The sequence below is a fragment of the Aptenodytes patagonicus genome, chromosome 6 (assembly GCF_965638725.1).
Source record: "Aptenodytes patagonicus chromosome 6, bAptPat1.pri.cur, whole genome shotgun sequence".
NCBI classification, from domain to species: Eukaryota; Metazoa; Chordata; class Aves; order Sphenisciformes; family Spheniscidae; genus Aptenodytes; species Aptenodytes patagonicus.
Window position 1 is genome coordinate 25,922,487 of NC_134954.1, and position 22,924 is coordinate 25,945,410.

Here is a 22,924-nt window from a genome sequence, read left to right on the forward strand (position 1 = left end):
TGCAGTTGGACATTTTAGTGTCAGAGGTCACCATTTGATCAAGGAAAGGAGCAAGACGTAGAGTCAAAGGTAGCAGTTCACTGGCATTGCCCATTCTTCACCCTTCTCCAGGCCCTTCTGTGTAGGTGGAGAGGATTTTGTTACACTAAACACAAACTTAGTCTTTCAATTTGACAAATTAGGGCAGGTCAAATTAAGGGAGATTTTTATGGTAAGTGGTTCAAACATAATTTATCACTAATTTGGGGGTGCAGCCTTTGATTTAAATATCTGTATCTCAACATTAGTGCCTCTACAAGCTAAAATTGGAAAATACAGTCTCGAAGATGACACCGCAATCCCTGAGTGGCAGCAAAGTTGAACTGCAAGCTCTTTAATGTTATTTCCCAGAATACAAAAAAACATTACCCCCTTGTGTGGCATGTTTAGCTTTAGAAATCAGCGCTGCCATAGGACTATGTTGCAGGAAAAGAGAAGCACATTAACTTGGAAACTGTGGCCCTTGTTTCCATTCTTGTTCAAGCTAACCAGCAAAACCTTTTTTCTTTTTTTTTTGAGTGCTGAAAATAAATGCATAATTTTTCCAAGCTGTGACTTTGCATGTTGTTAAATCCTATATTATAGACCTGAGCAAGGAGTATTTTGTGATTCATGCTCCAGACTGGCTGAGGTTTGAGACCTCCCAGTTGTTTTTCTAATTGACTTGTGCCCTTGCTCCCTGCCAGCTGGACCTGCTTTTGGACTGTGAGCCGTGTGGGCATGATCTGGTATCTTCTGTGGGTTTGTGCTGTCCCTCATCTAGTCCTTGCCCAGCTTGGTCATTCTCTGAGAGCTGTCAGGGTCTGAATATAAATCATGTAAAAGCAGAGAGATCATACTTGCCAGGGTTGAGCGTGCTGTTAAATTGACAACAGTGGGCTCAGGATCAGGCCTTCGTTATTAACATACTACCTCCACTGTGGACCTAGCATTTCTGCACAAACCTCACCTAGACCTCGGGGAAGTCATTTGGGGTCTTTCTGCCAAGTCCTGCTGGCTTGTCTAGGCAAGGGGCTGAACGCTTTCCTAGCAGGTTTGAAATGGTGGTGGTCCCTGGTTGTGCCCTAGCTGGCTGGACTCCTGGTCGAAGGAAATGTGCTGTGCAGCTCAAAGCTAAGCATCAGTCCTTTAAAGCAGTATCACGGGTGACACATACGCACTGTAGGATGGTGTAAGTTGAAGGACATGTTTTACTGATATTCTGTTGAACTGGTGGTTTCATTGCTCATGAATAATGTCGGCAGTACAAACTCATGCTGAATAAGCTTTTCTGCAACATCACACCATGTGCTGTGACAGTTTCCTGCCAGGCTGATGGGTGAGGTATCAGGATTTAGGACAGAAGAATTAATCACTCCTAATGAATAACTCCATTTACAAATGGTACCGATCTCCAACCTAGACCCTGGGATTTGACCCTCTTTGTGTAGAGAAGAAGAACCAACACGAAGCCATCGCACTTGTTTTCTTCCATGTGACGAGGCCACAGGAACGTGAAGCACTTTCTGTTCCAGATGAGCACAGGCCACCCCAGCGCTCTGACAGATCCCTTGTCCTGCCAGGAGGTTTTTAGTGTGCCCTGGGGGACGCAGACCACACTGGAGCCATCTGAGGTCACACGTAACTGAATGCCAAGTCCCTAAATGCTGATGAAGTTATGCATGGCCTGGCCTCCAGCTTACTAAAGCACAAGTGGTAGGAAACTGAGGCAGCAGCAGCGTAGCAGTGACTTTCAGAATTGCAATTTTTGACTGGCAAAGTCAGACCTGGTTAAGATCCCATTTCAGATGTCCAAACCCAGTTTTGGCCCTGCCCTGAGAGCCTATTTAAATCTCGCTGGATGCCAAGGATGTCAGCCGCCTTCTGCAGTGGCACTCCTCAGTGCCTCAAGCCCTGCGAGCATATAGGCTGCCCTTATTTCAGACCCAACTGGAGTGCTGAGAAACATCTTTGGAGGTAGGCAGAGATTGATAATTTTTTTGTAAGCCAAGCATGGTCCCAAAGCAGCCATCCAGGCAGGAGCTTCCAGGCCAGGCAGGAGAGTTAGGACAGCAGTTTTCCAAGATAAGAGGAGCTGAGAGTGAGAGACACCCCTCAGTCACTCCCTGTCCTGTTTACCTGTTTAGTTGTGGGCATTTTGGTCTGCTCCTCTGCCTTTAGAGCCTGATATTTCCCTGGCTGGTCACATGTTGTCCTTCCAGAGGTGACAGTGAGAAGAATTACTCCTTTTCTCACTCCTTCATTGCCACAGAAGCTGTTGCCCGTGTCCAGTACCTTTGGCACTTTGCTGACCCTAATCTTCCCACTCTCTGCTGGCTGCAGTGCTTTGCTGAAGATGATACACAGTGAGTTAGGGGGTTAGGTCCAAGTATTGCTATGCATTACTTAATATTTCAGCACCAATTTTCCATTTCTCCTTTCTGTAGCATCCCAGGAAATGTTGGTCTTTGTGGATCATTTACCATTTGCAGGAGGTGACCTCTGTTCCTCTGCCACTGAGCGTGGCTTTACCTATGTGCTGGGAAGGGACAGCTGTCCCATGCTAGAGGAAAACGAGCATGCACTTGGGCAGTAGTGAAAATGGAGAGATGTCTTGCAACAAACCTGCTGAGGGGCCAACAGCTTATCCCACCCGGCATGAGCATGATCTTTAACTTGGTTTGTACAGAGTCTGATGAGAGATGTCTCTGTCTTGTTTTACTAGATTCCCTGGTCATAGTGGCTGATCGGATCGATGGACCGTACAACGTAGACACTGTAATAGGGACTATTCACATGAGGATCGCTGAAGCTATTTCTAACTTGCAAGAAAACAAAGATTCAATCACAGCCAAGGTAAGAGCGTGTGCCTGGGCCTGGCTGAGGATACACCATGGGTAATTGCCAGGACCAAATGTTTTTTGTGCTCACTATTCAGCTGAACTAAAGGAGATGAAGGATGAAAGAGATCAAATGCCCAGTCTTTTAATGACAGGAAACCACCCATCTTACACAAGCAAAAACCTTCTCAAGTGTTTCCAAATATTCCTACCTGCCACATCCAGGGAGCCTCCTTTAGGTACAGACACACAAGGTGGGACTGCATATGCAGTGACTGTGGGAGGCATGGTGCCATGTGCTGTCAGGTGCCTCTGTGTCTGAAGAGTGCTGAAGTATTTTGGCTGAGCTGAGGCATTTACAGAAAGTGCACAGTCCCTAGTGACAGGAGGCAGCTGCTTTAACCTGCCTTGGGGTGATGTTCTGCAGTGGAAACACTGGGCTATCAGGTTGTATCTGTGGGACAGAGTTGCAATCTGGCAGTCCATCTGGAGAGTATAAAACAGGCTCTCCTGATGCTCACCTGTCTTCCAAGAAGTATGTCATGAAGCTCTCTTCTGTTGGTCTTCTATTTTTAGTATATTTATCCACTTAACCACAATCACCTCTGTAGCTGCAAGTAAGAGAAGCTTTGGGAACAAAAACAGCCTTCCAGGGCTTCTGCTTTTTGCCCAGACATTCCCAAGTCCTGCAGCTATCCCACAGTTAGGGCAGAGATGCAGATGAAAGGAGCGGAGCAGGTCCTAACTGGGTCTTGGAGAAGGGAAGGGCCAGAAGTATTGCTTAGCCAAGCAGGAATTCACTGGCACATGTCAAAGCACTGACAGCAGCATGCATCCAAGTACTCGTTTAGGTTTCTTTTCTGACATGAAAGGTCATGATCTTTCTTCCCTTGTTAGGCGAGACTGAGGTTGTCCACATAAAAGCAAGCCCATGATGTGGGAAAACATGGCATCATCTGCAAAGAAGGGTGTTTCTGAGGGGCAAATAGTAAATCTGGTGAAATGAAAAGGAGTAAATAGTCTAACTGGTGTTTGACTGGAGCAACCAAACATGTTTGATAAGCTTCTCAGTATGATCTGGTGACCAGGTGAATGTGACAATCTTTGCTGGTGGCACTGGTAGCAGAGGTCAGGAGCTGCAAATTGCTGCAGCTCTAAGCTCTGGTTTTGAGCATGGCAAAGTGATCAGGTAAAGGGTATCGTTGTCAGATGAGCTTGGGGCTGGGCCAGGCCAGTCCTGGGAGTCTTCTCTCTCAGGGCCGAGGGCAGCAGGCTCGGGCTGCAGCTGAGGGCATCAGATATTACCAGCCTAGAGCCAGGGCACTGTCTGCCATTTGTGAGAAGAGCCAGAAGTGGCCCTTGGACCCAGTGACACCCTCAGTCATGGGTTCTCCTGGGATCTGGGGAAAAACTGGAAAGAAACACTTTTGGTACTGAGCCCTGTGTTCACTGCACCACGGAGCACTCTCCCTGCTTCCTTGCACTCCCCCTTGCTCCCTGTGGCTCTCTGATGGATTTCAGGCTGTTGGAGCTATCAAAGGCTGCAAATGTCTATTTGCTGTCACTATGCAGGAGACTATTGGTCACCTCAGTCTGCAGGACACATGTTCTCTCCAGTAATGGGAGTTGCTCACCTAAAGCCCTTGGGCTGGCAAGAGGATCGCCTTGATACCATGCTGTGCTGGAGACCTCTCAGGGCTTTTACCTTCTGAAAGAGTTGTCTCCTGCTAACAACAGTAATAGGCCAATAAGAGAGATACAGCAGTGAAACCAAATTGGTTTTATTTTGGTACAACCAAGTTGAAAATGCTCTACATGCAATTTTCAAGGTGTGGCTTTTTGCACGGAGCAAAGGAGGCAGATGAACAAATTGGCTTGGTGCTGAACTGCCATAGTCGTTGCATCCATCTGGTCAGCAAGACAGTGCACCGCAGGAGGGGACTTTCTAGGCTGAACGTCCCTCAGACACACCAATGAGACCCACTGTTACCGAAAGGACTCTTGTCTAGATTAGGACTTTGCTGATGGCTGTCAGAATCCCCTAGCAAAAGCATTCAGCAGCTGGGACAAGCTGTGTCAGCAGTGCTCCTGTCTGAGGTCTTGATTTCTCTGCTTTAAGGGGACACCGTGCAAAGTGGAATTTATCGATAGCTTCTGACAGCACGCTGGTAACCACAACAAGCTTGGAGCCACCTTTTCAAATCAGATGGCTTTCTTTGTAAAGGCTGGTGTTTCCTGAATCAAACTGACAGTGCAAAGGCCCTCCTGACCTTTGATGCTTCATTAAATCTGGCTGTCCGAGCACTCCTTCCATCAGCCACAGTGAGGCTCAGTTGCCTGAGCACTGGCTATCTGCAGCGGAGGTGTCATTGCCTGGAGTGGTCATGCAGAGACTGGGAGAAACAGGTGCTTCCAGGGCACCCTTCGTCTCCTCCTGGAGGCAAAGTCTGAGGATTTGTTCCTTCAAAGTGCTTCTGCTCTCCTTTGGCTACAAAGCACACCTGGGCAGGTAGTTAGGATGATGGGAGGTACCCAAAGTTAGGAGGTAAATCAGCTCAGCTTCCTCATTTGCCCCTAAAAAATCCAACCTCACAGATTGTAACACATCTAATGTCTTTGCATTCCCTTGGTTGGAGGGGGCATTCATTTGCTGAGTGTGGGTGCTGGTTGCAAGAGTCATTGGGGTAGTCCTACCTCGGTCTGTTGTCCAAATCAATGAAGCTCACATGCTCTGCAATCTTGAAGCCCACACCACTGGTGTAATGAGTGTGAGCAACTCTCATCTTGTTCTTCCCAGAATTTTATTTTTCAATCATAATAGGAACAGATAAAATTGCTAGAAATAATTTAATATCAACATTAGTGACTTATCCAAAAACATGCTAATTTTGTGTTAGTGCTGAACATTTTGCTTGATAGCAGTAACCAAAACCAGTTACAGTGTGCTGAAAACACATCCTGGCACAAGAGTAAGCTGACCAGAAACAAAGCCAGAATCTTGGAGATCTTGCAGGTAGGAAAGATAAACATACTTCAGAAGAAAAAAAAAATAACTGTGGAGTGCTAATTAATTAAAGAAATAGTATCAAAACATGGGATAGAGAGTTGGGTTTGTTTTTCAGGTTTTCCAAGGCTGTGGAAATCCCAAAATCAGCACAAAAGGCTCCAGCAGCGAGGACAAGAAAAGGCGGGGGAAGGTCACATTGGAAGCAAAATCCTCTGCGCAAGCGCTGGAGATGCTGGTGAGTTTGCCTCCGAAGCTCCCTCCTCACCAATGTGCCAGGGCAGGCATGCTGGTGCCCTGGGAGCCCGGCCGGTGCAGCACTGAGTCCTGCAGATCAGGTCAGACCACCCCGCAGGCTGCTGAATCGCCTTTGCTGGCAAGTCTGAAGAAGATCAGATCGGCGATTGCTGGCGTGACCTAAAGAGATCTGATCTTGCCTCAGCACAGGGTCGGGGTCTAGGTTTCTGATAACCAATTTCTCAGGGATTTGGTGCCAAACTTATCTGAAAAGGCATGTTGCCATTGGTGTCATTGAGCCCCAGGCAGTCCAGCCTGGATAGTGGGGCCAGAGGTCCTCCTCCATGGAGATTTTGGATTCTGTGGATGATGAGCTGCGGGACCTGCCATGGCCCCACACTTCAGAGGCTCCTCACTCACAGACACCTGCCTGTCCCACCCTGGCAGAGCCCTGCTGGCTCCCACCAAGGCTGCTTCTCAGCATTGCCTTCATGGCCCAGAAGATGATCTTCTCCTGGTTAATCTTATGGTACCAGAACAGTCCTTAGCATGTAACCTTCTGCCTTGGGTGCTTGGGTTGATGGTTGGTCTTTAGGCAAAGGCTGGTGACACATCCTTGTCTGCATAAAAACAGACTTTGTGATGGTAAAACAAAAGAAATTGGCAAAATCCTTGTCCTTTCCACAGCCCTGGGGCACCCCAGAGTTCTCCTGGCCCTAAGCATCCTCTTTGTTTACAGGTTTTAGATGCCAAAGGGAACCTGACAGCTCTCAAGACTTACTGGATCACCCTGCCCAGCAGCCTGTGCAGCAAAAAAGTAATGGCCAGCTCAGCGGCAGACGACAAGTGTTGGAATGGGATGACCAAGGGCAGGTATGGAGAGGATCAGGTGCCAGGATAGCACCGTCCTGGGGTGAGAGAGGGAGGGTTTGATAAAAGGCACTTATACGTCATCTCAGCCGCCCCACTTGTTCAGACTGAGCCAAAAGGTCTGTCCCTATCCACAGAAATGCTGCATTTCCTGAAGAACTGGTACCTGGGAATGTCAAGCCTGTTGTCATTTTGCTGTGTGATATAGGGTTAAGCATTGAAATGCATTCGCCATGAAATAACTGTGTAGTTTTGTACTAATGAAGCAGTTTTGTAATTCCGTGCACTCAGAAGGCAGAAAGGCTGGATTTACCTCACAAACTCCAGAGCTGTTGCTGAGAATTGCATATGCATCTTTCTATCCATATCTGCTCTGAAATGCTGTTCCCTCGTGAGAGGAGGCACCTGGGTGACATCAAACAGCTGCAGAAACACCTCCCACCCATGGCTGACAGTTAAAGGATGGCTGTGAGGGGAGATGGGCAGCTGCTGAACATACACCTTTCTCCACTCCTTTCCACAGACCTGCTGGGCTGGTCTCTGCCAGCCCAGAGCTGGCACTTTCGGTTCTTCCATATTTCATGTCATTGCCAGCAGTGCTGCAGATCTGCAGGAGCAGATGGGCCGGGGTACTACCGAAGGGAGCAGTGCAGCTCTGTTTGCTGGTTGACAGCTCGCAGTTGACTGAAGCTTCCCGGGGGGCCTCTCTGGTCATACCGGGCTGGGGGCATTCAGTCGTCCCAGGGTGTCAGTCCCCACAGAGTTTAACCGGGGCAGGGATGAAGGGGGTCCTCAGCCTCCCATATGGACAGAGCTTTTCCATAGGGGAGTGTCACTGTGGCTCCACAGGTGCCAGCCCGAGAGCAACCCCTCAGCCCCGCACACAGCCTTTCCTGCAGGAAACCCCTCCCCATGCCGGGACAGTGATGCTGCAAGGCCACCAGCCACCTCCTGCAAGCTGAGGTGGCCTCAGGGTGAGCCCCAGGCTCTGATGGGGTCTGGTCATGGCAGCATGGCTCGGCCATCCATAGAGCTGGCTGCCTCGCAGCAAACACCAGCATATGGAGGCTGTTCAACAAGCCAACGCCACTGACTGCAGCTTCTCTGGGGTTCAAAGAGGCTGGATTATCACTGATGTCTGTAACAGGGAGAGGTGAGCTTAGCTGGGGGGAGACATCTAAACCTGTCGCTTTCCTTCGCAGTTACCTGCCTGAAGTGATGGGGGACGGCTTAGCTAATCAAATTAACAACCCGGAGGTGGAGGTGGACATCACCAAGCCAGATATGACCATTCGCCAGCAAATCATGCAGCTAAAGATCATGACAAACCGGCTGGGCAATGCTAACATTGGGAATGATGTGGATTTCCAAGACGCAAGTGAGTTTAGCAGAGCTGGAGAGGTCCACGGTAGGCAAGAGGGGCTGAGCAGTCAGTCCTGGCAGCCTGCATGGGCCTCCGTGCAGACCCTGCAGCTGGGCCCTGACGGCAGAGAGGGGTTGTGATGACCTGGCTTTTGGCTCAGGGCTGCAGAGGGTCTGTTTGAGTGCAGCTGACTTGCTGCGGGGTGGCTGGAGGCAGCGCTGGTCTCAGCGCCTTACTGAAACCTCGGGTGCTCTCTCTAGTCCCAGACCAACCTTGCTGATGGGGCCACTGCTCCCATCTGCTCTGGAGGTTTCCAGCTGCTGCAGCAGTGGGTGGTTAAAGTCAGCTGGAGATCAGGTATGGACTTGCATCCCATAGCGGGGGATGCAGAGAGGAGGAGGTGACCAGGGCAGGGCTGGTGGCCAGAGCTCCCCAGGGTTGCAGCAAGGGGCAGGCAGGGACGTCACCCACCATAAGGCAGTTGAGGCTCACCCCATGTTTGTCTCTGCGCAGGTGATGACATGAGCGGCTCTGGGAGTGGTGACAGCTGTCCTGACGACGTCTGTGGCAAAAGACTTTCTAAGAGCCCCAGCACCAGGCAGCCAGAAACACACGCTATTCCCAAGCAGTCTGGACATGGCATCAATGGGGCCAGCAGCAGATCTTCGCCTTCTGCCTTCCTCCTCCTCCTTTTGGTGGCTTTCATTGCCGCACAGCACTTGTGGCGGTAACTCACTAGCACAGCCAGGAAAGAGACTGCGGCCGAGGGCTTCACTTTGCCAAAACCAACCAACCAACCAACCAACCAACAAAAGGACATATTTAATTCACCTTGGCAAAAAAAAAAAAAAAAAAAAAGGGAGGAGAAAAAGATTTCAGTTGTTTGCTATTTCTGGCAGTGCTCGAGCTGTTTTCTTCTTTCTTGGTCTCTTCCCCAGTGCTGGGCCCTTCTTTCCGTACCTCATTGTTTTACTTTTGTTATTGCCACACACTGGCTCTTGGGGCTGAAACAAGCCTTTGCAGAGAGGCCTCCGGGGGGAACCCAGCCAGCCCCTCCGAGGGCAGCTCTTCTGCTGCCTCCAGTGGAATATGCAATTGCCCTGATGTTGTTACCCAGCCGCTGGCCAGAGCGCTGCTTACCATACCGCTGCCGAAAGCACAATGGTGCCGAGAGCAACGCCACTTCGTAATGCAGAGAGACTGAGATCGTCAGCGCTGCTCAAGTGCTACATTCAGGGGCTCTTTCGGGTTTTTCCTCTGTACTTCCTAGGCAGGCAGAGATGGCCCTTCACTTCCAGCAGCGTACGTAGGAGCGTGAGCAGGTTTGGTAGGTTGAACTGAAACAGTTTGGCAGTGGCTGTTGGACCCAAAAACGCAGAACTCCCTTTTTCTTTGGAAAGGTCACAAGTGGGTTTCTTGACTAGAGCTCGTAGCTGACGACAATTTGAAACGTAGGTCTCCTACATCTAAGTGAATGGGAATGAGTGTTAGGGGTTGGGGTTTGGGGTATTTTTTCTTTGCATGCTAGTTGGAAAGCCATTTTTTACCCAGGTAATAATGGTCCAATTTCTACCTGCAGTGCAGTACCGTCATAGGTAACAGAGAGATGAAAATATGCACAGTGGGATTCTCCGCTTGACAGACAGTTGTGCTGCCTCCTTCTCCTCTGGCCCCAGCCGTGGATGGGAATCCCTTTTTTTTTTTGGTAATAAGAAAGACCAGGGACTTTTTACTAACTGGAGCATTGTGACTGGTTGTGAGAGCTCACACCAGGCACATGCGGGAGTGACCCCCCAGGCAGCTGCTTTAGGGCAGAGAGGTGGCGATTAGCCCTGGGCGGTGTCCCTACCCAGGAGACTGACTCAAGGTAGCGCCTACTGTGGAGGACGTGGGGACGGGACACGTTTTGTTTGGGGTATTTTTTTCTTTTGGTGTTTGTTCCTGTTGTATTGTAGGTTTTTAAGTGAATCCCTGCTTTCCCTATGCCTTCCCCATCCTCCCACGCACCTTCCCTAACCTCTGCTGGGATGGATTGAGACAGCAGGTCAGACACCCGCCTGCAGCTCCGTTTTGGCTCAGGGAAGGGCCAGGCTCACCCTCTGCTGCCCCAACCTACCACGCACCAGCCTCTGGGTCACGCGGGCGGCTGCCCTAACCCCAAAATGCTTGGTGGGGTGGACTCAGTGCTGGGTTTTGAGACTGGGGGTGGTCGGTGAAAGATATAAATATCCTCACGTAGCTGTAGGAGTGTCTGTGCTTGTAGGGCTGTGTGCTTTGGGGCTTCCAGAAGGCTTCTGCACCTCACAGGTATGGCAAGCATCGGCTGGAGATGTAGGTTTAGCAGTTGTTATAGATACAAGACAGTCACTGTGACCAGTTGGGCCAAGAGCACGCCCTGGAGTTGGGCTGCATTCATATGGGGTTGGGTGTGTTTCAAATGTGTGTGTACTGCGGGCGAGAGGGAGGGCAGAGGTGTATCTATCTCCTACTTTATTGGTCTGCACAGCACATGTTTGAGCATTTCTTCTCTATCCTGCCAGAGGAGACATGTGTTTGGGCTGAGCAAACATTATGGGGTTGGGGTTTGGCTGTTTTCTAAGAAAGGGGGAAAAAAAACATTTTTAACATTAGCAGTTTATAGAATGTGCAATTTAAGGGAAAACGAGACCATGAGCAAGGTAATGCCAAAAGCTGGCACAGGCAGGCGCGGAGGGAGCTTGTCACTTGCCCTCCCTGGGGCAGGGATCCCACCAGGCACTGGGAGGCAGCAGTGGCTCCTACCCACCTCGTCCTGGGGCCAGGTGACGACACTCATGGTTCGTCAAACTAGGCAGAGATTTTAAGCCAGCCACTTCAAGTCACAGTGACTGATGTTACTGACTTGGTACCCTTCCTGCCTTGTACTTGCTGCCTTCTGATCTCATCTGGTAGGGTTTCAGAAATGAAAGCCAGGATGCTGGACATTGGCTAAAGGACAGACAACACCACTAGACCCATCAAAACCCAGGAGTGGATAAATACAAGTCATGGATTTATACAGATTTATTTACTTCTAGAAATATGGCAAGTTCCGCATTTTACTTTTACTGCTTTAAAGAGTTCCTGTCTTTTTTTTGTCTTTTTTTTTTAACCAGAATTGCCAATACAAATTTAGCCTTCTGTTACAGAAATCCCCACAACCAATCCTGCAGAAACTTCACATCCAAAGCAAAAAAAAAAAGAGGGGGAGAGGGGCATTAAAACATTGTACCCTCTTCAAAAAACAGTTGGGTTGAACTGGAGTTTTAACCCATGACTACCGAGGTCAATGTTTTGCTTTGCAGAAAGGGAGATTGAAAGGAAAGTCCTTGTTGTTTCCATTTCTGTGCCGTTAGCATTTGCTGTCAGCCTGTTACCCTCAAAAGCTTCTTATGGGTCCCAGGGGGAGCGCACCTTAAATGGGAAGCCAAGGATTTACTGATTGTCCAGTTAATATTTTAACAATTTAATAGCCCAAATCATTGGCCCTGTTATGATAATAAAACCCAATAGTCCAAATTAATAAGGCAAAGCCTCAAGGATACAGTAAAAACTGTTACACAGGAGAAACCCTTCCTGATGCCTTCCCCCTTTGGCTAGGGTTGAGCTCCCACTTCAGCGTCCCTCTGGGCCCCGAGGGCACCTGCTTCAGTCCTGCAGCCGAGCTGGGAGTTAGAGTAGCGTCAGCAGCCTGAGGTCTGCGCGGACGGGCGAGGGCAGTGCCGGGGCGTCTTCCCCCTCTCTGCCAGGAGGCGCATGATGTTGGTGTCGACGCTTCCTCCCTCCTCGGCCCTGGGGCCGCTGGGTTTATTTTGTATGCCTTTTCACATGGTCTGCCTATGCTCCTGCTTTTTGTCAGTTCCTGGTTATTCAGTTTTTCTGTTCTCTTCGTTGCCCCGAAGCGGTTTCCCCAATGTGCTGCAATTCAGTGGCCCCGGGGCTGCACTCAGCTGCGCCACCTTCTGCTGGGGAGCCAAAACAGCCGAGTCCCCCCAGATTATCGACTCATTATCACTCTAAACTAAAGCAAACCTAAAGCAAACCATAGTTACCCGACAGCTAGACAACCGCTGGCATGGCTCAACAAGCTGAAGTCAGCCCAGGTCCAGACAAGCCCGAAGCCTGCGCTTGGGCTGGCACGGAGCCTGGGGCCTTTCAGTGCTTATAAATGACATTTCCTGGGCTACCACCTGCTCGAAAATGTTGTGACAAACCTCCCCAGCCCCGTGGCGGTCACGGGCTAAGGGCTGCAGCCACGGCGGGGCTGGCGGCTGCCGCGGGGTGGTTACGTGAATGGGGCGCTCCGGGGAAGGGGGGTGGCTGGGGAGGTACATTTGCTTCGATGTTACCGAGATGGTGATTCGTCATGTTCTGGTTTGAAAAGGCCTTGTACCTCACAGGGATGCAGAGGGGGGTAGTGGTCTAGAGAAGACCCCTGTCCCTGGAAAGGGGAGAACCAGTAATAGTGGATTTCCAGATGTCTCTGTCTTTCAGCCTGCTCTTTTGTGCCATAACGTGTATGTTTTAACTAAGGGCGAGGGACTCAAAAGGCTTTGAGAACGCAGCTACTTATCATTTACAAATGACAAACTGCCTGTTGTTTTCTGGTGGGCTTGGTAGGGGCTAAGGTATAGCAAAAATATCTAAAGTCCACCTTTGCTTTAAACAGATGCATTTCTATCTGCAGGAGTAAGAATTATTTCACTTATTGGCATAGCTGGACAGTTATCTATTTCTTTCTGTTACCAAGGTACTTGTAACTCTCTTGCACTGTTTATCTAAAGTTGAAATATGTTCTTTGAATCCTTGTATAAATAAAAAGGCTGGAGACTTAAATCTGTATTTACAGGGCAGTTTTATTTCTTCTCCATTTAAGCTGAGTTTGGAGTTTTCTTTCTTTTTCCTTGTTAAGGCATAGATAAAGGCCAGGTCAGGAGTCCCAAGGAATGAAAGCTTGCTTTCAGCCACAAGGTTTGTGATGGGCTGATGCCAATGTTGGTGCTGCAGGTTTGCCTGCGTTCAACCCTGTGTAATCTGGAGGAACAACTGCTAGGGTTGTATGGATGTGATGTCTGTGGAAACAAGGTGAACCTGACTTGAGTCTTCGAAGCAAGTATGCTAAACATTCTTTTTCTCATAGAGATGCACAAAAAGTCATGGCATAATAGTACAAGGAATCAGAAATACCCTTGGTATTTGTCATTACAAAGTGTTGTGCTAATTATTTACCATGGCATTCTACTAGTGCAGCTGTTGGTAGGGTGTTAACCTGTTAAGCAAGCGAAGCAGACAGCCGGCCCGTTGCAGTGACACGGATGTTTAATCTCGAGCGAGTGCCTGAGACTGAACTGACGCAGCAGAAAGGTTTGTGCTTCAGCTCTGCACTGTCCAGTTCCAGAAGTGGGTGAATGCAGGTTATGTGGTTAATGTGTCAAAAGCAGCTCATGACATATCTAAGAGAGACTTGATAACTGGAAACTACTCAAAGTGTATCTGCCTGGAAGCAAATATCACTTATATTTAATAAATTGAGTGATACCCTTGGGTGAGTAGGTATTTCTTTAGTTTCATGTCCTGCAGTTACAGCTATTTAGGCGCCACATGCACACATTTATATACATACAGACAAGTGTAGAAATGTTGGTCTTCTCCTAGGCAAAGTTGTTTGCAGACCAGTCACCTCCTTTTCCTCCTCTGTGTGATCTTAAATAATGGCCACTTACAGCTGTGTGTGTATTAAAGCTGTTTGAAAAGAATTCTGTTGGTTTGTAAAGCCACTGAACACCGTATGTTTGCAAATTCACTGCTAAGAAATTGTGACGGGGTGGGCGTGAAACAAGCTCAGCTCAGCTCCTGCTTCCCTGCAGCCACACACAGCCCTGCTTCCCCAAGAAGGGGAGGCTTCAGGGACCCTAATAGCAGCCCTTTACCTACACGGAGCTCACCAAGAAGACGGGACCAGGCTCTTCACAGCGGTGCATGGCAAGAGGACAAGAGACAGCCAGTGTAACCGGGGCTGTTGCACCGTACCCCAACGGCAGCGGCACGAAGACCAGAAACACCCCAGCAGCCCCCAGCAAAATCTGGACTGAGGCACCAGACCTTTTCTAGTCAGGGGATGAGACTATTACTCTGCAGTTCAACCATCTTCTCTCAGAGGAGGCAAATGTCTTCACTGCCAGGAGATGGCATTTGCGTTTAGCTTATAATTACTCTCCATGTAAAGATAACAACCCTGTTCCTACTGCCTCCTCTGCACAGGCACATGGTACAGGGCAGGCTGGTGGGAAGGGACAACCTTTCAGGCATGAGGGACCATCTTCAAGTCAGCTGCAGGCAGGTAACTAGTAAACATCCGTAGCCTCGTAGTGAGGCATCACAGGTGCAGAAGCAGTGATGTTTGCTGCTGCTAATGCAACAGCAACGCCGCTCTGGGCTGGTGGCACCCAGGAGCCTCCTGGACCAGTGCTGGGGTGAGCTGCAGGGAGCTGGTAAGCCAGTCTCACCCTGGTAAGTCACACCAGGCACATCTGGCAAATCCCAGAGCAATCTGCTGGGCTGCTGCTGCCCATAGGGATCAGTGGAGGGTTCATGCCACACCAAGAGTAATGCCACACTAAATAAAGAGCACGATTTTGGTAACAAGAGCAGCTGTTATGGGCAAACTCAGCACAGCGGGAACTTTTCAAAGGGAGGAGTGCTTTTGCCATTAGCCATATTCTTTTAATGGGATAATCCCTGTAAACAGATTTTAGGCCACATGAAAGCCAAGTATGACATGCAGAAGCATATAACAGGCGCTTGAGAAGGAAAACAAGACAGTGAAATATGTTTTTCTAATGGTGAGATGTGACACTGTGCAGCAGAAATGCATCTGAGGAAGTGATGGGGATCCTTGTGCCCAGCTCACACAGGACGAGGGGTGGAGGGGTTGCACGGAGCAGTCGGCTCAGCCCCAGCTCAGTGCACCTTGGGAACAGCAGCCTCTCCACCCTGGCCAGGCACAAGCCAGCACGTGGCCGCCAGCACGTGGCCACCACCACTGGCACCTGGGGCAAGGGAGGGGATGCTGGGCAGGGCAGGGGGAGTTGGGGCAGCGGGGAGCTAGAGGTGCCAGGGGCGCGGTGAAAGGGAGGAAGAGGCTCCCTCACCCACCAAAACCACTGGGCACAGCCCGGCCAAGCAGCAGCCGCAAAGGCAGCGCCCAGATGCCCCCACAGCAATAACTCAGACACTGGGAGACGTGGAGAATTAGTTATTATGAAAGGCTGTACTGAATAGCTCGCTGCTCATCAGCCCGACATTTAAGATGAATCAAGGGGACAGCTGAAAACACCAGTATTTCTTCTAGTCTTCTTTATCATAAAGCAATTGCAATTTAACTATACAAACTAAGGCAATCACAGCCTAAACAAACTTGGTCCTTCCTTCACTTGCCACTAACAGAAGCGATTTTTTTCCCAGTAATTTCCACAAGGCTGGAAGTCAGTTGAAATCACCCATTAGGAAAGCAGGGTTGCTGTAGAAAGGCTGCTTGCAGAAAGGTGGCTGTGAGCAGCCCCTCCACGAGCAGGAAAGGCTGAGGAAGGCAGTAGCGATGCTTGACCAGAGGGCTGGGCTGCTTCTGCAGCCTTCCCCATTGCCAGGGCCTGTGGCACTGCCGCTTCCTCCGGGCAGCCCCAGGGCTGTCCCAGGCAGCAGCAGCAAGCTCCCAGCACATGGTCCCAGGAGACGTGGTGGGGCGCAGGCCAGGTGAACCACAGGGCGACACATGCGGCATCCGCCCCAGCAGACAGTGGTCAGGACCTGCCAAGGCAACACAGGGCCCCTCTTGCATCACCCCCCCTACCTCGCAGCACCCCAGCCCCCACCTGCTCTGTGGGGCAGCCCCTCACTGCAGTCCCCCTGCCCCGGCCGCTCCCAGCAGCATGGGCTGCTCCGCTTCACCGTGGGGAGGGCAAGGGGAGGTAGGACACTAGCCCAGGAGGCCCCTCGGGGAAAGGCTGAGCTCCCCATGGCCCCTCACCATGGGAAAGCACCCTGCCAACAGGAGGTGGACAAGGATGGACTTCAGGGACACGGGCTGGGGGGGGCTTATGGTGCCAACTGCCACCACCCAAGGTAAGGCTCTCCACAGCCATTGCAGGAGTGTGGCCGTAACCCAACATCACTGCACCACAGTGCCAGGACACCCCTGCAAGTCTCCCCATGCAGCCGAGCCATCACGATGGTGAGACCTGGCACTACGCTGCTCTCCAGGATGTCTCCAGTTGGGCTGGGGGCAGCCATGACCCTCCATCTGCCACCACAGCACCGGTCATGGTAAGCTGAAGAGCTGGGGGCTGGTGGGCACAGAGCATGACATGGCTTTTGCTTGCTTCCCAGTGAGAGTGGCCATCTGGGACACTGTGGCTGCCTACATTCAACTTCAGCTCCTGCTGCACAAGGTGGGCTCGCACCCTCCACCCCCTCTCTGCCCTGGGGTGGCTCAGGAGTTGCTCCTGGGCCAGGGACTGCCATTACTCTTCCCCTCCCTGGGAAGCAGGGACCTCATCCCAGGGCTCCTGGCCAAGGGAGAAATAAGCTTTGCACAGGTGCGGTCCATATCCCAGTCACTGGAAACCCCTTGGATGCCCTGGGGCTGAGGATGCTCCTTCTGCCCTGGATCCAGCACAGCTTTTATGGAGAGCACAAGGACTTGGCAGCTCCTTTCCAAAGCTCTAGCAAGGCAGCTTCGGTGTTTTCGCTCCAGCCAGTCCTCACTTTTCTGCCTTTCTGTTTCCTCTGCTTGCAGGGCATCCGAATTCCCACCCTCAGCTCCTTCAACGCTGTCCCTGAATGAGTCCAGGTTGGGGACAGTGACCTGACTGTGCAGAGACCTGTCTTCCGCGCAGCCAGGAACCTCGCTGACATCCACTGCCTGACAGACGACAAGGCATATGTGCCAGGTAGGATCCCCCAGGTAAAACCTTGCCACGTTGGCTGCTGTGGGGGGTGCAGGCTCCCCCGCTGCATGGATGGGGCAACTGGACATCTCATATCCCACCCCCAGGTTGGAGAGTAGCTCATGCTTCTTAAAAGCAAACTGTCTGCTGTGGAGCAGGTCCAAAAATGGACCCTTTGTGTGCAATGGGTGCAACAGCCAACACTCCTGAAAAACTGCCTGGTGGGAGACAGGGCCCTGGGACCTTCTCCACCTCTGGCTCCAGCCACAGCTCAAAGCCATGTCGCCTGTAGTGACACATCATCCAAGAGCCTTGGGGCTGCTGGCACTCAGTCACAGCCTGCTGATGGGTGGCTGCAACAATGGACACCCCCCCCCCCCCCAGGTCCTTGTCATGTGGTTTTCCAGGTGGCAAAGTACTGGAGCCCCTGTGGTATGCTCAGCTAGCTGCGGCCACCTTTGTGTCTTCGAAGAAAGTGGTGGGGCGCATCCAGGACACCATGTCCCTCTTCTCCCGCTGCATCAGAAAGGGAAAGACCATCATGCTCATCCTGAGGGACATAGGCCTGCTCCTCACTGAAGACACAGGAGTGCAAATGAAATACTACCACAACTTTCTGGAAATGATGTCTGGGGAGGACACCCTGGAAGAAGCTCTGTCGAGGGTAAGCGTTTTGTTTCTCCTCCGCTGCTCCTCACCCTTTGACATCCCACTGCAGCACTCTTGCCAGCACCACTTGCTTTAGGCCAGCCATGACCTGGGTAGCTCCTTGGGTCGGATGGGACCTCCAGTCCTACAAGCTCTCATTCTGCCACGCTCTTGCGATGTTCAGTGCCTCAGCCACACCACTGATGCCCCAAAGCCTGAGCTTTCAGCTCAGCAAGAACCAGTCCCTGCTCAAGCATCCTAATTGTTGCCCTCACAAAAAAGCTGGGTGGTTTATAATGTGGCATCATGTCTTTGCTGGTCAGCACCTGCTCGTTAGAAGGGTGGGTTAATGGTGATGAGAGAGCACTTGTGAGGGTTTCGGAGAGGCAGTGTCATCTCATGGTGGTGGGCAGCCAGCTGCCTTGGTGCGCACAGAGGTCACGTCCCCAGCTTCACCTCCCCCAGCCCTGTGCTCCTCTGCTGCAGGTCCCAGTGATGCTGGACTTGGTGATACCTCGCACAGCAACCACAGCTTCCCTGATCTACTCCGACTGCATCATTGTCTTTCCAGAGTATGTGCATCCCCATAGCCCTTGGCTGACCTAGCTGGCAGCTGCTCAGGTCCCATCTGGCAGCACTGGGCTGCCAGGGGTTGCCTGCACAGGGAGATGCTGGGGACTGCCGCCTTCAAAGCAGTTGTTCCCAACAGCCTCCTTGGCTGCTCTGCGACTACGTGTAGCATCACACAGGGCCCACGAGAGAGGGGCTGTCAGCTGTGTCCCTGGCATGCAGTCATGCCATTAGGCAGGACTCATGGGCCATGCAGTGGAATTCAGAAAACACTGTCTTTCCACCATGGCCTGGGCTGCTCCACTGGGTAACAACATTTCCTGGCATCCTGGGGGTACAGTGTGTGCTGCTTTGGAAACCAATGGCCTTCACAGCATGGCCAAAATGGCTCTGATGAGTGCTGCACACTGCAAAGGGGCTGTGGTGCCTTAAGTCACGCTGGTGTCTTCTCCTTGCACCCAGATTTGAACTGGAGCATGTCCATAAACCACCACCCAGGGACCCCTGCAAGGGCCCAAGAAATCCCACCGATGAAGGCAGGCAAAAGAAAGAAGAGCCTCTGCCACCTCCCAGGTGGGAGGAGGAAGGTAAGGCAGCAGCTGGCTCCTTTACACAGTTCAGGGAACTGATGCATGCCCATCCAATGAGGAAAATCCCTGGTGGTGATTGCAGAAAGGCTCCTCGTCTGATCCACAGCGTCATGGCCTGGGAATAAGGGTGTGCCGTGGAAATGCTGAGCTGGGTGAGAGCCAGTGCCAGGGAGGGCCCAAAAATCCCAGAAATTGTGACTGCAGGAGAACCCAAGGGCCCTCCCCACATTGCTGGGGGGCAGTGTCAGGGTGATGCTCTCCTGCTGAGCTTTCTCCTTTCCAACTCCAGGGATCCAGCCTGAACCGTGCCTCCTCGCACCGGCAGAGCCTTTCTCCAGCCAGATACCCTGAGCCCTGGGCAAAGGAAGCAACGGGGCAGAGGAATGAGTCCACGGGCAGCTAAGGCATGTGCCAAACAGCAGGAGGGGACGCCATGCTCTTGTGCTCATGTTAGGGAGCCATCTTCCTTGGCCCCAGCACCGGCATCTCTCTGGCAGGCTGTTATTGACACAAGTAATGGCAGGTGTGCAGCAGGTCAGCTTCCCCTCCCTCCATGATGGAATATAAGCTCATCTTCGTCCCTCACAGCTGATTCCTTACTGGCTGGCATTGCGTTTTACACTGGTCCTATTAGTCCATGCCCTGCTGCTGTGATAGTCCAGGTTCATCTTTGTGCCAGCAGCAAATATCGGTCACAGGCTCCTTTTTTGCGTCATGGCCAGAAAGAAAAGTGTTAAAGAAGCTCAGGTACATGCTCAATCCACCAGGAAGCAGCTGGTACCTGCGTCCAGCCCTGCAGCACCCGCCTGGCACCAGCTGATGTGGCGTTCCCGTGGCTGAGTCCTTGGCCCCATTCCCTCCCACCCTTCACAGCTTGAATGTCTGTCCACACACTCATGCGTAAGATACTCCGCCCTGGCACCACACCAGCAATTTTACTGAAGTCCAGAAAGATTAGCGCTACCGTATCTAGCTAGCCTAGTAAATCATTTTCTGGGTATTCAAAAGATGCCTTTGTTGTAGGCGAGGGGCAACTAGATGATCTGGATGTGAGCTGGAGGTGATCAGATCAATATTGCATCCATGCTGATGCCAGCAGCAGCCTTCCTGTGATGAAGACAGGGGTTTTAGCTTCTTCTAAGAAGCTGCTATAGGGATAGGGACTGTAGAAATCCAATTGTTTTACAAATGATCTATGGGCTCTGAAATTGCTTTTAGCTGTTTAAACACGACTCTCAGGATCCAGCAGGCACTAGGACCTGCCTGAACCCTTTACGCCCGAGACTGTTCAGAGGGGATAAATATAGCACAGCCCAGCACAGCCCGTACACATTGCTGGGGGAAGCAACCCGCACCCCAATCCCCCCAGCGTCCCGCTACACCGGGGCTGTGCCGCAGCTCGAATGCTGTGCGCAGGAGGCGATCTGGGAGCTCTGCAGCGAGGCGGTGGTGCTGGTGGTGCTGCAGCCTTGGCTGCCGATGCTTCAGCTCTGCAAGGTCACCGCCTCACTGCTCATCGGCAACGCCAGGGCAGCCTGCAACGAGGACCTGCTCACGCGAGAGGGAGTCACCTTCTGCGTTAATGTCACCAGGCAGCAGCCATTCCCCGGCCTCCAGCAGGTCCGGGGCATACGCATACCTGTGTTCGATGATCCGGCTGAAGACCTGTATCGGTATTTTGAACAGTGCAGCGATGCTATAGAAGAGGCTGTGAAGAGCGGTGGGAAGTGCTTAGTTTACTGTAAAAATGGCCGCAGCCGATCAGCTGCCATTTGCACTGCTTATCTGATGAGACACCGAAAACTCCCACTCAAGGATGCCTTTGAGGTACTGTACTTATATCCAGATTTATATTTAGACATCTTTTGGGTAAGAAACGAAATGCTTATAATGAATAGAATTATTTTGGTGCTCTCGCCTGTTTATTAGCAGTTTTATAGACATTCAACATTTGAATGAAATTCCACTGTAAGTTTTTTCACCCCCCACTTGGACAAATAAGCTTTCAACGTGAGGTTTCTGGGACAAATATAATTACAAATGCAAATAGGCTTTAAGCACTGGTAGCAAAATACGCAAAGTTGGTTGTTTTGTGAACATTTTCCCTATCATTTCCTTATTCATGGTAAGTGAAGTTAGAGACAGAGACATAAAGCAAATGAGTGAAAAGGAAGCAAGTACATGCAGAAGCTGTTTTGCAGGATTTGCTCTTATCACCTATGTGACAGCTCAACACAGAAAAGAAACATCATCTGTTAGGCCTGCTAAATAGCCAGGGACTAGCTAGCTACAAGTAATAGCATCTCAACTTTATTAGGAAGCCCGTCCAATACATATGACATGCTCTATGGTCTTTTATAGAAACATAGAATCATAGAATCATAAAGGTTGGAAAAGACCTCTAAGATCATCGAGTCCAACCGTCAACCCAACACCACCATGCCCACTAAACCATGTCCCTAAGTGCCTCATCTACACGTCTTTTAAATACCTCCAGGGATGGGGACTCCACCACTTCCCTGGGCAGCCTCTTCCAATGTTTAACCACTCTTTCAGTAAAGACATTTTTCCTCATGTCCAATCTAAACCTCCCCTGGCACAACTTGAGGCCATTTCCTCTCGTCCTATCGCTTGTTACTTGGGAGAAGAGACCGACACCCACCTCGCTACAACCTCCTTTCAGGTAGTTGTAGAGAGTGATGAGGTCTCCCCTCAGCCTCCTCTTCTCCAGGCTAGTCTTTTAGTCTTCACCCATTTGGTAGGTATATCACCAAAGTCTCTAATTTAGACAACTGTTTTGCTCAGTACCAGACAGAGGCGTGCAGATACGTGACCAAGTTTCACTCTATCTTAAAGAGGAACGGTGTCGTCACACTTTGTGACAGACATTCATATTTCCAGCAAATTCAATAGCTCCTTTTCATGTCTCATCCACGAATCCATTCTGTAACATGGACCATATGCCAGGAGGTCTTAGCAAGCACAGAGTGAGGTCAGCTCACCAAAATATGTTTATTATTCCTTAGCAAAATCAAAACCAAAATAAACCTTCTCAAAAGTCTAAGAGGAAGAAATCCATTTGCATGATTTCCCTTGCTTCTACAGCATCTCTCTTTTTTCCCTAGACTGTGAAGACTGCCAGACCAGTAGCAGAACCCAATGCAGGATTTTGGTCTCAGCTGCAGAGATATGAAGAAGATTTGCAGATACCAAAGCAGTCCGATCTGCTGAGCAAAGGACTTAAAAATAGCAACGTGTGAAGATGTTTTACAGAGAGTTAAGTGGCTTGCTACAGATTTAAAAAAAAAAAAAATCACTTCATATATCACCTATACATAAAATGCCTTACTCCCCAATCTGAGTTGATGGTTCATCAAATTCATTCAGAGCGTTACCGTTGAAAGTGCATGGGAAAGGGGCAGATAAGCAGGGAGAAACTGCAGAAACAGAAAACGGTTGGAAGGACTGGAAACAAAGTGAAAGGCATGGTATCCTCGGCATTTATTTTTCCCCTGAATGACGCTGAATACAATAACAATGTACTGAATAAATGAATGAGTTACTACATAGGGATTTTACTCTTGGTTTTTAATTAAACTTCCCAGTGACGTCACTAGAAGACCTGATGCCAGACCAAGGAAGTTCTGACTTTGTCGCTCCCCTACTGGATCATAATTCATGTTCATGAGCTCACACAACCTTTGGTAGGAAACTGACACTGGAACTGCTTAGTCGCTGCCTGAGCTCTGCATTTTTCCTTATGTTCACCCAGAACAAAACACCGTCACAAAATTACCTAAAAATCCAGAGGACAGAATATA

The 22,924-nt window shown here is 50.5% G+C and overlaps 2 protein-coding genes across 2 annotated transcripts in view; both read left to right on the forward strand.

The window, feature by feature from the left end:
- Positions 1–13,186, forward strand: part of GPC1 (glypican 1) — a 225,707-nt gene extending 212,521 nt beyond the window's left edge. The window contains exons 5-9 of the mRNA XM_076341600.1: positions 2,744–2,874; positions 5,981–6,100; positions 6,839–6,972; positions 8,172–8,347; positions 8,846–13,186. Coding sequence (XP_076197715.1) covers positions 2,744–2,874; positions 5,981–6,100; positions 6,839–6,972; positions 8,172–8,347; positions 8,846–9,063 — 779 coding nt within the window. The 3' untranslated portion in view covers positions 9,064–13,186. The remainder of the gene's footprint in view (positions 1–2,743; positions 2,875–5,980; positions 6,101–6,838; positions 6,973–8,171; positions 8,348–8,845) is intronic.
- A 7,226-nt stretch (positions 13,187–20,412) lies between these two features.
- On the forward strand, positions 20,413–22,670 carry DUSP28 (dual specificity phosphatase 28). Its single transcript, XM_076341604.1, has 2 exons — positions 20,413–20,930; positions 22,229–22,670. The coding sequence occupies exons 1-2, from the start codon at positions 20,583–20,585 to the stop codon at positions 22,361–22,363; spliced, it is 483 nt and encodes a 160-aa protein (XP_076197719.1). The 5' UTR covers positions 20,413–20,582; the 3' UTR covers positions 22,364–22,670.
- Positions 22,671–22,924: the final 254 nt, after the last annotated feature.